The sequence below is a fragment of the Halyomorpha halys genome, unplaced genomic scaffold, assembly GCF_000696795.3.
Source record: "Halyomorpha halys isolate HHAL.00 unplaced genomic scaffold, Hhal_1.1 Scaffold414.1, whole genome shotgun sequence".
Taxonomy (NCBI): Eukaryota; Metazoa; Arthropoda; class Insecta; order Hemiptera; family Pentatomidae; genus Halyomorpha; species Halyomorpha halys.
The window spans coordinates 174190-187646 of NW_027106621.1; the positions used below are offsets into that span (position 1 = coordinate 174190).

Here is a 13457-nt window from a genome sequence, read left to right on the forward strand (position 1 = left end):
ACCTAAATATAAAAATATTCCATAATATAGTTGGTAAAATTAAAAATATGTTAATGTAGGTGAGAAATTTAAGATTTTCCCCTCTTCCTAAATAAATTGTTGCAATGCCCCTACATGTAGGATTTAGATTCCTTCCTTATTTCAAAATCCTGTTTCTTATTAACAGTATAAGATAAAGGGGGTATTCAATTCTCCATATACTTCCTTTAGAGAGCTTCATAAAGAATCTTTCGATACCAGAAATAAAGACAATGCAGTCCACACAAATTTAGTTCTAACTTTACTATATAACTGATCTTTTTTAATAAAAACCACACCAGTAACCAACAAAAACCTGAATTCAAAATACCAAAATTGGCTTTGACATAGTTCCTCAGTTCAAAAGATATCAAAAAAATAAGTTATGTGACGACGTACAACACTAAAGTGTTATCACCGGCTGTTAGAGTATTTCTTGAGCAAGATATCAACCTGTTGTCACCATCAACTAACATTTAGTTGGTTTCACTGGACATGAAATTGTTAAGATTTATTACAATATCATGAAAACTAGATACAATTTTAACAGATCAAGATACATATCAACTATTAACTATATAGTTGAAACTAATAGCTAATGTTGCCATGGATACAATATTTATTTATCAATGGTCCATTCATGAATAAGGGTCGTATCCATGGCAACTTTATCTATCAGTTTTGATTATAATTAATTTTTGCCCATCTTTGTTTGATAGTCTTCGGTTTACTTTGAACTCATTAATATGAATGTCATACATTCTTCATAAAAATAAAAAATAAACCTTTTGAATTAAAAGGTGATAATTTTTTACACTCCCTGATGTTATACTTGGATATAAGTATATTAATATACATAAATAGTGTATGGAACACTGTGAGTCATTTGTATTGTTTACAAAACGATTTCGAACATTTACAAATAATAATACACTATCTTATAAGAGACGTTCAGCCATGTATGTGCAATCTGCCATCTTGATTAAGAATGGAACAAGAATTTGAGTTTAATACAAATTCCTTGTTGAAATAATCCCTAGGACTTGGAATTTTTGTTTTTCAAAAACAATACATCATATTGCACAAAGATATAGAAATATTAAATAGAAACATCAACTTGAACACCCAAAAGTTCATTACATATATAATTTTTTTTATTATTCTTATATTGAATTTAATTAGAAATTTCAATTGAATTGGTATTAATCGTACTCATCGAAACGGTAAACCAATATTAATAGATTAAATAACTCAAATACACAATATTTTGAAAGACATAAAATATTAATTCATTCTATAACAACTACAAATCTACTAATATACACTATTAATTTATATGAATTTATATTAGTATAAATTCATAATAAACTTTTTCTATAAATCATAAAACACAATAAAAAAAAAAATAACCTAATGTTTTAACAATTAATAAATATGAACAACAAAATAATATTCAATATTGCGATTAATTAGATAGCATTCGAATGCTATTTCATAAATTGATAATTTACAACTTATTCAATTTAAAATGAACAAATTATCAAAAACAGTGAACATATTTCCATTTGTAAATATTTAAATAATAACAAAATGCTCATTGTTGATTGGCTAAACATAACATAATGCTTATTGTTCATTGGTTAAACATAACATGATGATTATTGTTGAGTGGCTTAAATGTAGATATGAATACTGAAATATAGTTTAATAATTTAATTTTAAAAAATGTGCAGTAGCCATAAAACTTTGTAGGGTAGCTGGTAGAAATATTTTTTTTTATTTTTCAAAAATTCTGAAATGGACAAGTTATGTATTTTGTTAAAATGTAATTTTAGGGCATATTATTTTTTTATCTTTCTATGAACAATATTTTAGATAGTACTATCGAATATGTACTGGCTAATACAACAAAACCATTCCTAGTTAATAAAGCTTCCGAAGTATTACTGAATATAAGTCAACAAGTTGCTAAGATAAACTTACTTATTCTCATTTATTGAGTCATTTTTGAAAACAATACTACCTTTTCTCCTTTATTATTTCCATTTTATTGCATTACAAGATTTACCATAATTTATATTATTATTGATTCTCGTATGATATATCTGTAGTTGCTTGTTTTAAGGGTGTATCCAGAACCAAAAGCAAAGGTTGTTCAGGTTGTGACATTTCAGTACGGAAAAAACGAATTAAACCAAAATTTTGAGAAAATTATATATAATTATACCAATGTTTTATAAGTTATTACAATTATTTCCTTCAAGAAAAAAAAAATTAATTTTTATTACATTAATACTTTTTTTTACTTTCAAGGGGGGCAGCCCACCCTGCCCCTCACTGGGGACAATCCGAAGAGAATTTGAAGGACTAGAACGATTACATATAATCAGGGGCTGAAAATAACTATTAATTTTAATTTTGAAAAAGTTTCAATAATAAAATAATTTTCATTTCCATAAAATAAAATTAAAAATTTTTTTTTTTCAAATTATTATCTTTTAATTTTTATTCGTAACACCTAACAAATTTAAATTTTTTATTATTTTTTCACCTGTAATGTTAAGTAGCTATTCGTTTAATTATAACTAATCCAGGAGGAACCATTTACAATTGGCTGTCTCAATATTTAATGTATGCCGATGATGTCATTGTGGCAAGAGCCTGAACAGGTAATAGATATGACTGTGTACATGAAAAGTTCAAGAAAGGATAAAGAAGTGAATAGTTAAGTGACTTTTAAAGACCACAGTTACAGTTCTGTAAACCAGTTTAAGTACCTGGGAAGCCTGGTTACAGATGATAACAAAGTAAAGGGCGAAATAGAGGCCAGGATAGCAGCAGGGAATAGATGTTATTTCTCACTGCAGAAAATTCTGAAGTTTAGAGCTCTCTCTCTATAAGGATGAGAGTTGTCATTTATAAAACCATCCTAAGGCCAGATCTATGGGGGAGAAACATAAACAAGAAAAGTGGAATGGATGCTTAACACCTGAGAGAAAAAGGAATTTAGAAGGATCTGGGGAGGAGTTTCAGAGAATGGGATTTGGAGAAGAGGAAGGAATGAGAAGCTGATGGAACTGTTTGGAAAACCCAACATCGTGGTTTTAGTGAAAACAGCATAAGATGGATAGGACATGTAGAGAGGATGCCTGATCAAAGGATACCCAAAAAGATGCTATACAGGAAACAGGATGGAAAACGAAAAAGAAGATGTCCTCGGATCAGATGGCTGGACAATATGAAGGAAGATCTAAAGCAGTTAAATGTTGAAAGATGTAAAGAGAGAGCAAGAGTTTATGGATATTCATTGAGTGTGGTAGAGGAGGCCTAGGTTGTTATAGGCAGTGTAGTACCATAATAATGTTTTTTGATCGGGTTTCACAACTCAGTTTCTTAAAGCTAATAAATTACTTTTTAAAAAGTTTTCTAAAAATAAAAGAGTTAACCCTAAAACTAAATTTGGAAAACTTTTTTTTTTTTTTTTAATTTACAAAAAAGTTTTATTCTCAACATTTTTATTAATTCATTATATATTACCTAAGTTTCGGCCAAGCAAATTTTTATCAAGTTTAATCTATAGACACTAAGTTGTCTTAAACTGATTATTACAAAATTAGATCAGATAGAAAACTGTAAAAAGTAATATCGGAAGAATTCCACTGGGCAGTTCTATAAAAATATATTTTGAAAACCGTGCTTTTCATAAGCAAACATGCATAAAGTTACGATAACAAGGATAGTAAATACTCCATCAGGGCTGTTAGGTGGGAGTATAAACAGAGACTCTTCAAATGGCAATTTTGAATTTATTTGCAACCGAAATGTTGGCAGGAAAAAAAAATTATATCAAACTTATATATGAGAATGAATCATGGAATTTGCAATAAATACCTGCAAAAAATAGGCATAACTAAAACTTTTCGATGAGAAAATTGTAACAGTAATGAGACCCTTAAATATACCTAAAAAAAATCCAAGAACTTTGTTCAAAGATCTAGAAACGAATCAAAATATTATTTATGAAAGTATATTAAAAATAACAGACTATGCAAAAATATTTGAAATCTAAAAACAAAAATGTATAAAAGAAATCGTTAAGGTATAGTATATTAGTAAATTGCATATATTTAATTTAATAAATAGCAATAACAAATAGAATATAGTAAATTAATTTTTGGCTGAATGAAATAGACCAATGCTACCTACACAAGGAAAAAAAACTCTATTCATTAGCAAATTTAATTAAATTCTTACACACACAACTTAAAAAGGAAAAGAAATTGGTGTTTCAAAAGCTGTTTCTATGAAAACATTGATGGTATAGAGTTCTTAATGATAAGCTCGTCAAATGCAACATAATGTATATTATAATAATTATTTCCCTAAAATATTAGTTTTCATGATATTTATCAAAATATATTTTAAAAAATTTATTATTTTTTGGAAAACCTGTATCTTGTGATTTATTGAATGTAAAATTAGGGCTCAAATTGATGTTTAATTTACTATTAATTTGTTAATAATGATATTTCAGCTACATATAAAGCTTTAGGATTTATAGGCAATAAATCTAAATATATACGGAGGCTATTTCGAAAAATCTGCTATTTTAGGGATTCCGTTCATCAGGGAGTGGTGAACTTTTTATCATCGTGTTTTGCGCAAGGTTCCATTCACTGAAATCAATTGAATTAACTTTTTAAATCCAAATACAGTTAAATTTTAAGCCATTTTTATTGTACTATATTACGATATTTTAAAACTAATGATTTTATAGGTGACGATTAAAAGATTTTTAGTTATAACAACTTATCCTTGATAATGAACAGGTTGGCCGAAATGCTGGTAATGTGAAATAAATGAATAAACATGTAGAGACTAAAAGGATCTAATTTATTACTATTGATAAAATAACCAGTTATAAACAAAAAATTAAAATATATATTTTTTTAGATTGGATCTATCACCTTATTTTTGCAGTTCCTTCAATTATATTTTATGGTTTTACACAAAACTTTTCATTTCTGCTCACTGCGCTTGTTTAAAAATTAAAGAAACTCCACAAGCAAACATTGAACCATACAAAATGTTTAATTTAATCTTAATAAAAACAATGCTACCAAGCAACTGGTGGAAACAGTACAAGGAAATTACGTTACAGAGGAAAGATCTACATTTGAGTAATTTTCTCCAACAAAAGGTATCTTACATTATATGAACATAAATAAGAGCCAGCGACTATATTTGCCCACATCTCTAGACACCAGTACATACTTGATAGTTTTTCATTAAACATTGAATGTTTTTAATCAATAAAATGAACAAGCTTTGCCACATCTCATGCACAATAATTTATTTTTTATTTCAAAGTCCGAACTTCCTATAAACAAAGTTTGGATAAGAAGCTATTTCACAAGTTGACCAGCTATTCAACAAATACATTTGTACAAAAGATGAGTTATCAATATATACATTAAAATTATAATCATACAAAACATACAAATAAAAATGAGTGCATTTTCTTTTATAAAAGTCTGACCCTGATAAAAATTAGTTGAAATTTTAACTAGAGATAATATCACAGATAATTTTTAAATAACTTGAATGATATCTTTCCATCAAATGAATGGATATAAAGCAAATTTTACAGCAAAGACACAAATAATAAAAATAAGAACACCTATATGGTTAAAATAAAGATGAGATAAAATTAAAGAAAATAAAAAGTTGTAAGTCTTAAGTGCTATCAAGAAAATTTTATTTTATAATTTTAGCTAATCATAAACAAAAGAAAAAACTTTTTAAATTAACTTCTCAAATTTGCAATAAATTGAGAAAAATACATTAAAAATTAACAAAGGAAAATGAAAGAATTTCCAACACTGAAAGGAAAAATATCCCCATCTAATAATTATTACCGTAAAATTATTCAATACTAAATAACAAATAACTTTGGAAAAACAAAAAAATATATAAAACACAAAATTCAATAACTAAATAACTAAAAGAATACTTCATTCCTCAAGTTGTAATAATTAAAAAACATTTGAAAATGTACCCAATCAATGAACGGATAAATAAAAACGAAAGTCCTTTTTTGACGCTTGTCAGGTTCTTTTTTTTTCCGTACTATTGACATGTTTCTAACATATAAGACAAAGTAAATTTTAAGAAAAACATTATAAAAAAAAAAAAAGAATTATTACTCTGAAATGATAGAAGTTAAAACAATTAAAAATCCTTTAGAAAAACAAAACAGTGAAATGTGCATAATACTGATTCTTAATACATTCATTAGTTATTTTAATTGTCGTGGAAGGAAGGGGACATATACACACGGTAGTGTCATGTGACACATGACACACTATCTAATTCTAGAACAGTTAAAAAAATGCTCACTTCCAGAAACAATGATATAACTAATAATTCATAAGTATTCTATGAACCTGAGTCAATTAAATGTACAAATGTTAAATAATCAATCCAAGAATTTTAAAATATATAATAAAAATAAAACTGTAAAATTATAAAAAAAAAAACAAAAGACTGAATATTGCATACGAAAAGTACTACGTTAAAATCGAGATAATTTGAGTATCAATAAGATCAATTTGAAATAAGCTGTAAATTACATTTGAATTATGGTAACTATTTAAAAAAATAAATGAAATTTCATGAAAATTAATAAATATTGCACCTGTGAATATTTTGAAGAATACTGAATTTAAAATGTTTAGCTTAGTCTTTTTTGGAACAACTGAAGATATTAAAAATATATTTTTAAAAATTTTAGATGTAGCTATTGGTAATTGAAAACGGTCAATACTGCAATGAGTTGAATATCTCTCAATGGAACTGCAAAATACTGAATATAGGAATAGGTTGGAGGCAAACATTAGATTCTACTTTCAACTCTTGAAATAATGTACTAGATTGTGGAAATCAAATAGAAAAATGTATCAGAACATTTGAGTAATGTTTTAAAAATTAAGATTTCAAACAATAGCCATCCACTTCAATTACCCTGAACTTAATCGATATAAATTATGATAATTATTACAAAGAACAGTATAAAGACTAAAAAGAACTACTAGTCAAAGTGGTAACTGATGTTTCATCTAATGAGCTTGTCGAATTCGATTGGTTGAAAATTGAAAACTTTTTTTTCGCTTTTGTAGAATTTTTTTGAAGATAATTTTCAGATTCTTCTTGTAGGGGTTGCTCACTTACTTCGATGTTGAGTGTGGGTGGAGGTGGAGGATTCAGAATGTGAAATTTTTTCCTAAATTTAGGAGGAGAAACCGGGATATGATTATTTTCAGTTGTTTCTTGTGGCGGTGGCATGAGGCTATGTTTTGCTGCAATGTGCCTTTTCAGGTATTGCGGCCCTTTGGCAATGTGATCGCACTTGTCACACTTCGTAGATGTCCTATGCTCGATCTTTTTGTGCCTCCTTACCTCCCTTAAACTGTCAGACCTGAAATCGCAATCTGAGCATTTATGAAGCGCTTCGACATGATTTTTTAGGTTCTCGGACAATACAGTGCTGTAATTGCAATGTGGGCACTTGTGCTGGCGCCGGAGCTTATGCTTGTCGAGAATGTGAAGCTCAAGAGCAGAGAGTGTGATGGATCTCCGGCCACACTCCGGACACTTGTGAGGCTTCTCGGTTGGGTGTGAGCCAAGCGTGTGCTTGAAGAAGGCATCAACAAGGTCAGTTGAGTAGGTGCACTGGGTGCAAGTCAGTATGCCGCCCGGGTGCCTGTTGTTGAAGTGCTTCTCCAGCTGAAACTGGTGCACAGAAGCGTATTCACAATAAGGGCATTTAAATGGCCTCTCGCCTGTGTGCTGTGCCATCATATGCTTTTCTAGATTGGTCTTCCATGAAGATATGTAACTACAATGATGGCAATTAAATGAAGAACGCTTCTTCTTACGACCGTTTACTTGCTCACCATCTGCATTTTCTGAAAGGGTTAACAGAAAGAGTATATATTGAGAAGCAGTGTATGGAAAACCAAAACCTTTCAAATAAATAAACAAGAAAATAAGGAAAATTAAATGAGAGAATATATTATTCCGGGATTTGACTTATAAATAACAAACTTAAACTAGTTGGACAACTTCTTAAAACAAAGTCATACAAGAATAACTATTACTGATAAAACTTATCTTTTAATTATAATTAACAAAAATGTCACTAAAAAGATACTAAAAAAGTTTTTGACAAATGACAACTTTGTCTACTTTGTTGAAAAAGGGTTCAACTTATGAGAGTTACAATTCTCTTTGAGAACTTCACGAATTAAAATGTATCCTTTTCCACTGTATCATATTACATAGTAACACAAATATTAATAATATTTTATTGTAAGCAGATAAATAAAAAAATTACTAATAGTTCTTGTTAGAAAATTATGCCAATAATTACAATTAAGTTAATGTAAATATTCAAATTTCATTTCATTTAAATTATTATTTATAATTAAATATTATTTTAAGCAGAATGGATTAAGAAAAGTCAAATTTATTTTAATTATTTATCATTTGTAAATATTAGCTAATAAGTGGCTTGAAATTACAAAGAGACAAATTACGATCATTAACTATATCTTACGATTTCTTAAATCTCGGGTAAACTCAGTAATTATTCGTTCCATCAGAAAAGCTAACCTTCAAATCATGCGGGTAAACTTTATCAGTCAATGATAGCCGGTTAAACTGAGATTTAGAGCAAATCTACACTTAAGTAAGAAACCAAAGAAGAAACCATCAAAGTTCAAGTTAGATCTGTTATATAGCGAAGGTGTATTGTATCATTCCATTTCTTTTCAAATTGATAAAATAGATTTGATCAAAATAGACAATTTGACAGATGATGAAGATTTCAAAGAATTAGTTGCTCAGTCCATAATGAAAAAAAAAAGTATTCCATCCTAGATCAAATTATTTTTTTCACTGGTCGGATGAAGAATTTTTTCAGTGATTACGTCTCTCAAAAGTGGCTGTTGAATCAATTTTAAATTTAATTGGACCCACAATTTCTAACATTTCTGAGTTCGGCCGTTATCTCAATTTCAGATAGCTTTGGTAACCTGATTAATAAAACTGTAGACCAGAAATAGGTCGCTAAGTTGCTGAAGTTTTACTCAACTCTTGGACACATCTAAGTTATACCAACCTTAATTCTGGAGGTTAGTGCAACCAATGCATGTTGCATGATGAGGTTTGGTGAAAATTTAGGTTTTAAAATTAATTTAATTTAATTTACTTTGTTCATTATTATATAAATCTGTATATATTTTAAATCATATTTAGTCACACCTTAGTTAAATTTACTTTTATTTCATGTTATCTATTTTCTTACATTGTTATATTGTTCTAGTGTTAGTATTTTTTTTAGCCCTGCGCAACCTGGGGCAAAACGGCTCACTTTAAATAATTTAATTATTATTTAATTTATTTTTTTTTTACCGCACCCGGTGTAGTATTATAGTGTAGTATTTTCCTTCTATATATTACACACAGCCGATCAGCAATATTCCAAAAGCCACATTAATTTTTAAAAAAATTGTTTATATTACTATTTGTTAACAAACAATCTATCTATCTTATCGTTTTCTATTTTATATAAATTTAATTAGTCATATTTTAAATTTGATTTTTCAGAATATTCTATTCTTGTGAAGACTTTTTGTAATTAAGAAGGTTCCCAAAAGGTTTTAAATTGGTTCAACTTAAATCATAACCTGATCATGTTTGGCTATTTCAACATCAATAACTCGGGCTACTCTAAAATAAAATAAAATAAAAAAAAAAAAAGAAAAAAGAAAAAATCAAATGGTCCACAATAAGCCTTTATATTTTTTTTGTTTTAAACTTACCATATTCTTTCTCTTTTATTTTGACCACCGTGACATCATTTTCGACATCATAGATGTTATCTGAGAACAATACAATTTTAGCAGAAATTAGTTAGGAAAAGAAGAACTTATTAGCTTAAACTATTACTTACAATGATTAACACCATTTTCTTCACCTGCTTCGCTAACTCGTTTTCTTTTACCGCGCCGAATCTTCTTTTTTCCTTTGTCATATTTCTTAACTTCAACATCTTGGTTGTTACCCATAAAAACTTTATCTATAATTGACAAAAAAAAAAAATAAATAACTACAATAAAAATAATAAAAGATTTCTAATTAAATATAATTACAATGACTACATCCAGGTTCTTCATTGACCGGTTCAGGAGAATTCACTTGCTTTTCCTCATCAGATTCTTCAATCGTCAGATCGTTTTCATCCTCGTCAGTTAGAATAATTCTATCTATATAGAATATATGCTTTATTATAAAAAAAATAAAAATAACAAACTTCCAACAAATCTTGAATTTTCATAAAGGAAATATACCTTAGTTAAAAACAATTTAGCAATATCTATTTCAAATAATAATCAATTTATAGAAAAAAATTATAATACTGACAGTAGTAAATTATTTTCCGGGAAGCCTAATATATAGACGTAATGTTATTATCAGAAAGTAAACAATTTCTATGTAATACGTATCTTCTATAATTGTGAAATTGAATATTTTCTAATATTATAGTTTCTTTTGACTTATAATTAGATTTTATTTCTAAAAAAACTTTTCCCTTCCCTCCACATTTTCTGTTACAAATTATAATATGCCCTCAATGCTTCTTAAGATCTCATTTGATGTAACCAAAAAATTTTTTTATTTTTATAGTTCTGATGAAGCTCTAGAGAAAGTGGGGCAAATAGTTAAGTTGTAAGTATTTTCTGTATTCTCTTGACTGCACCCCTGACCTTCTTCTTTATAATTCGAAATAATACGGCCAATCACTTATATATATGATGATTAAATATTGTTTTATGTACATTTAAATTACAATTTGGACCAATATAGCACTCCACTTTGTTCATGTTAATATTGAGCTTTCGACTACCATTCATATTACAGTACTATAAAACAATTACAGTGTAATCTTGGTAATCCAAACAGGCCTAAAAAAAAAGTCGTTTTCAAATAAAAGTTCCCGATATATAGGAAAGTTATTGTAATCACTGTGAAAATCAAATGTTCAAATTTTTAGTTCCGATATCGGGTAATCTAATTCCTAAAGAAGTATACATAACATGGTAATATGGTAAAATAAGGTCCGCGAGACCTTCGGAGAGAGAGAGTTCACCGTGAGAGGCCTCTGGTTTGGATCTCGTGGAACAATACCAGATAGAACAAGGAGCTTCTTAGAAGGCCTAGGTGTTAGCATTGGGGATATTGCAATCTTGGTGGAAAATATTATTTTGGACTCCCTGGGTATCATACACCATCACCTGCATGGGAATTAGCTCGGAGATTATTCTTTGTTTTATATATTTATCTTAATATGTTGACCTCTCTATTTGTGTGTTTTAACGTATTTATTCATTAAATTATTTTATTTTATTACTACTATTGTTTTTTTTTTTAAAACTTATTTATCCATTCAAGTGTTTCCTGTAACCGGTTTTTTATTATATTTTCCTTTTAAACTATGTGTTAGTCTTATTCTTGTAAAATGTATCTATTTGTTTGTTTTTGACAACTGCTGTGACTATGAATGATGGTCTGATCTCACATAACCGTCTAATATTGAATTTGTTTAGCGGGTCACTGAAGATGATCTAGGAGGGAGAATTCCAGAGAGCGAATTTGTTGATCGGGTGATTTAAAAATTGTGAAAGGGTGAAATTGGCGGAGCAGAAATGAGAAGGAAAAATAGGAATGAATTGAAACATTTGTATTTGTTGTACAGACCGAAATTGAATGTAAAAGGAAACTGTAGGGGGAAAAAAATTGTTTATTATATCTTATTATTGTTTCTCTTTTTTTCTGATTATACCATGTACGTGTAATTTATATATGTCCGATTACGGATTGATAAGTATGCTGTGTGAGATAGCAACCTGATGTATTTAGGCAGCATAGATAAATAAAGTATTTCTCTCTCTCTTTTTATTAAATTTCACTTTTTTCATCACTTTATCTTAAATAATTTTGTACATATATTTACTAACTAGATTTTCATAAGTATTTTATTATTTGTTCTTTCTTATTACTTAACTTTATAGTAACTTTTCTCATACAACTTTCTTCTTATAGTACTATACATGTCTTTCACTACAATTTTGTTACTATAATTAGTTTAATTATAATTAGTTATATAGCAGTATAATATTTAATGCTAATGAGTGTACCTGTTTTAATCATAATCAGGCACATCCTGCACTTTATTATATAAAATCAACTAATTATCTTCCAATATAAACCATCTATAATAATAAAAAATAAAAAATATATAATACTAAAAAATTATAAACAACAAAATAAATTTATATGAAGAGAAGGGTCGGGAGTGCGGTCAGAAATAACACAAATAAGAAAAAAAAAAACTTATTTAATAGTATCAACGTTTCGGCCAGAATTTCTAGCCTTCATTAGGGCTACTAATTTTAAATAGTTGTTAGCAATAGGCCACTAGTCCACTATCTCTCATCTTTAACAAAATAAATTACTTACAACAGTTTTTAGGTTGATCTGGAGGATGTACATTATTTTCAACCTTCTGCGGTTCATCTTTTGAATCCATTGCATCAAAAACTACAAAACAAAATTTCTTTTAAGTCAAATAATGCAGAGTGATCAATATTTCTACTCTTACTAATTTCTAACTTAAAGATATCCCAGTTCCATTTGACACCCACTGATTACTAGATAATCAAATTGGTAAGATAACAGATTATCAAGATTTGTCATAGATTAAATTTGTAAACTATGGAAATTTTTTGTTATCAAATGAACAAAAATTATACAATGCTTAATAATTATGGATAAAATGTATATATTTTTCATATAATTAAATACGTTGCAAATCAAAGAAATAGTAATGGCACAGTGGTCCTAACTTTTCCATTTACCATCAGTTACCTCAGAATTGCTGTTACTAATCTTGAAATTTAATTTTAATTATTTAAACAATGAAAAGGATAAGGATAAAATAGTCAAACCTTAATTAGAGGTTAGATCCTTGGATTTGGACATTATATATAGTGTAATTTTGGTAATCAATACTCTGAACAATCCAGTAATCCGAACTGGCATAAAAAAAAGTTAACTTTTTTTTAGAGAAAATACATCAGGCACTAACATTTTGTTTTCAAATAAAAGTGCACATTTGTAAAGAACATTTTTAACCTCCCCGATATAAGGGTAACTTATTGAAATCACAGTAAAAATTGAAAAGTATTCAGAATATATTTTGTTGGAATTATAAATACAAAATATCTATTGTATAAATCATTTGATTCTGCAAAACTGATTTAATTAATAGTAGGAATATGTTAAGTACAAATTTTGTTGGTGAGCTTTTCTTTTTT

General features: G+C 28.0%; 1 protein-coding gene across 4 annotated transcripts in view; it reads right to left on the reverse strand.

Moving 5' to 3' along the window:
* Nucleotides 1–6: 6 nt before the first annotated feature.
* LOC106682447 (RE1-silencing transcription factor B) overlaps nucleotides 7–13457 on the reverse strand; it is an 18107-nt gene continuing 4656 nt past the window's right edge. For 3 of the 4 annotated variants that reach the window (XM_014423302.2, XM_014423303.2, XM_067044999.1), the window contains 5 exons: nucleotides 12601–12681; nucleotides 10233–10346; nucleotides 10034–10159; nucleotides 9903–9962; nucleotides 7–7985 (listed from right to left, as the gene is read on the reverse strand). In XM_014423302.2, coding sequence (XP_014278788.1) covers nucleotides 7096–7985; nucleotides 9903–9962; nucleotides 10034–10159; nucleotides 10233–10346; nucleotides 12601–12681 — 1271 coding nt within the window. In that variant the 3' untranslated portion in view covers nucleotides 7–7095. The remainder of the gene's footprint in view (nucleotides 7986–9902; nucleotides 9963–10033; nucleotides 10160–10232; nucleotides 10347–12600; nucleotides 12682–13457) is intronic. The other variant, XM_014423304.2, reaches the window with a different exon arrangement.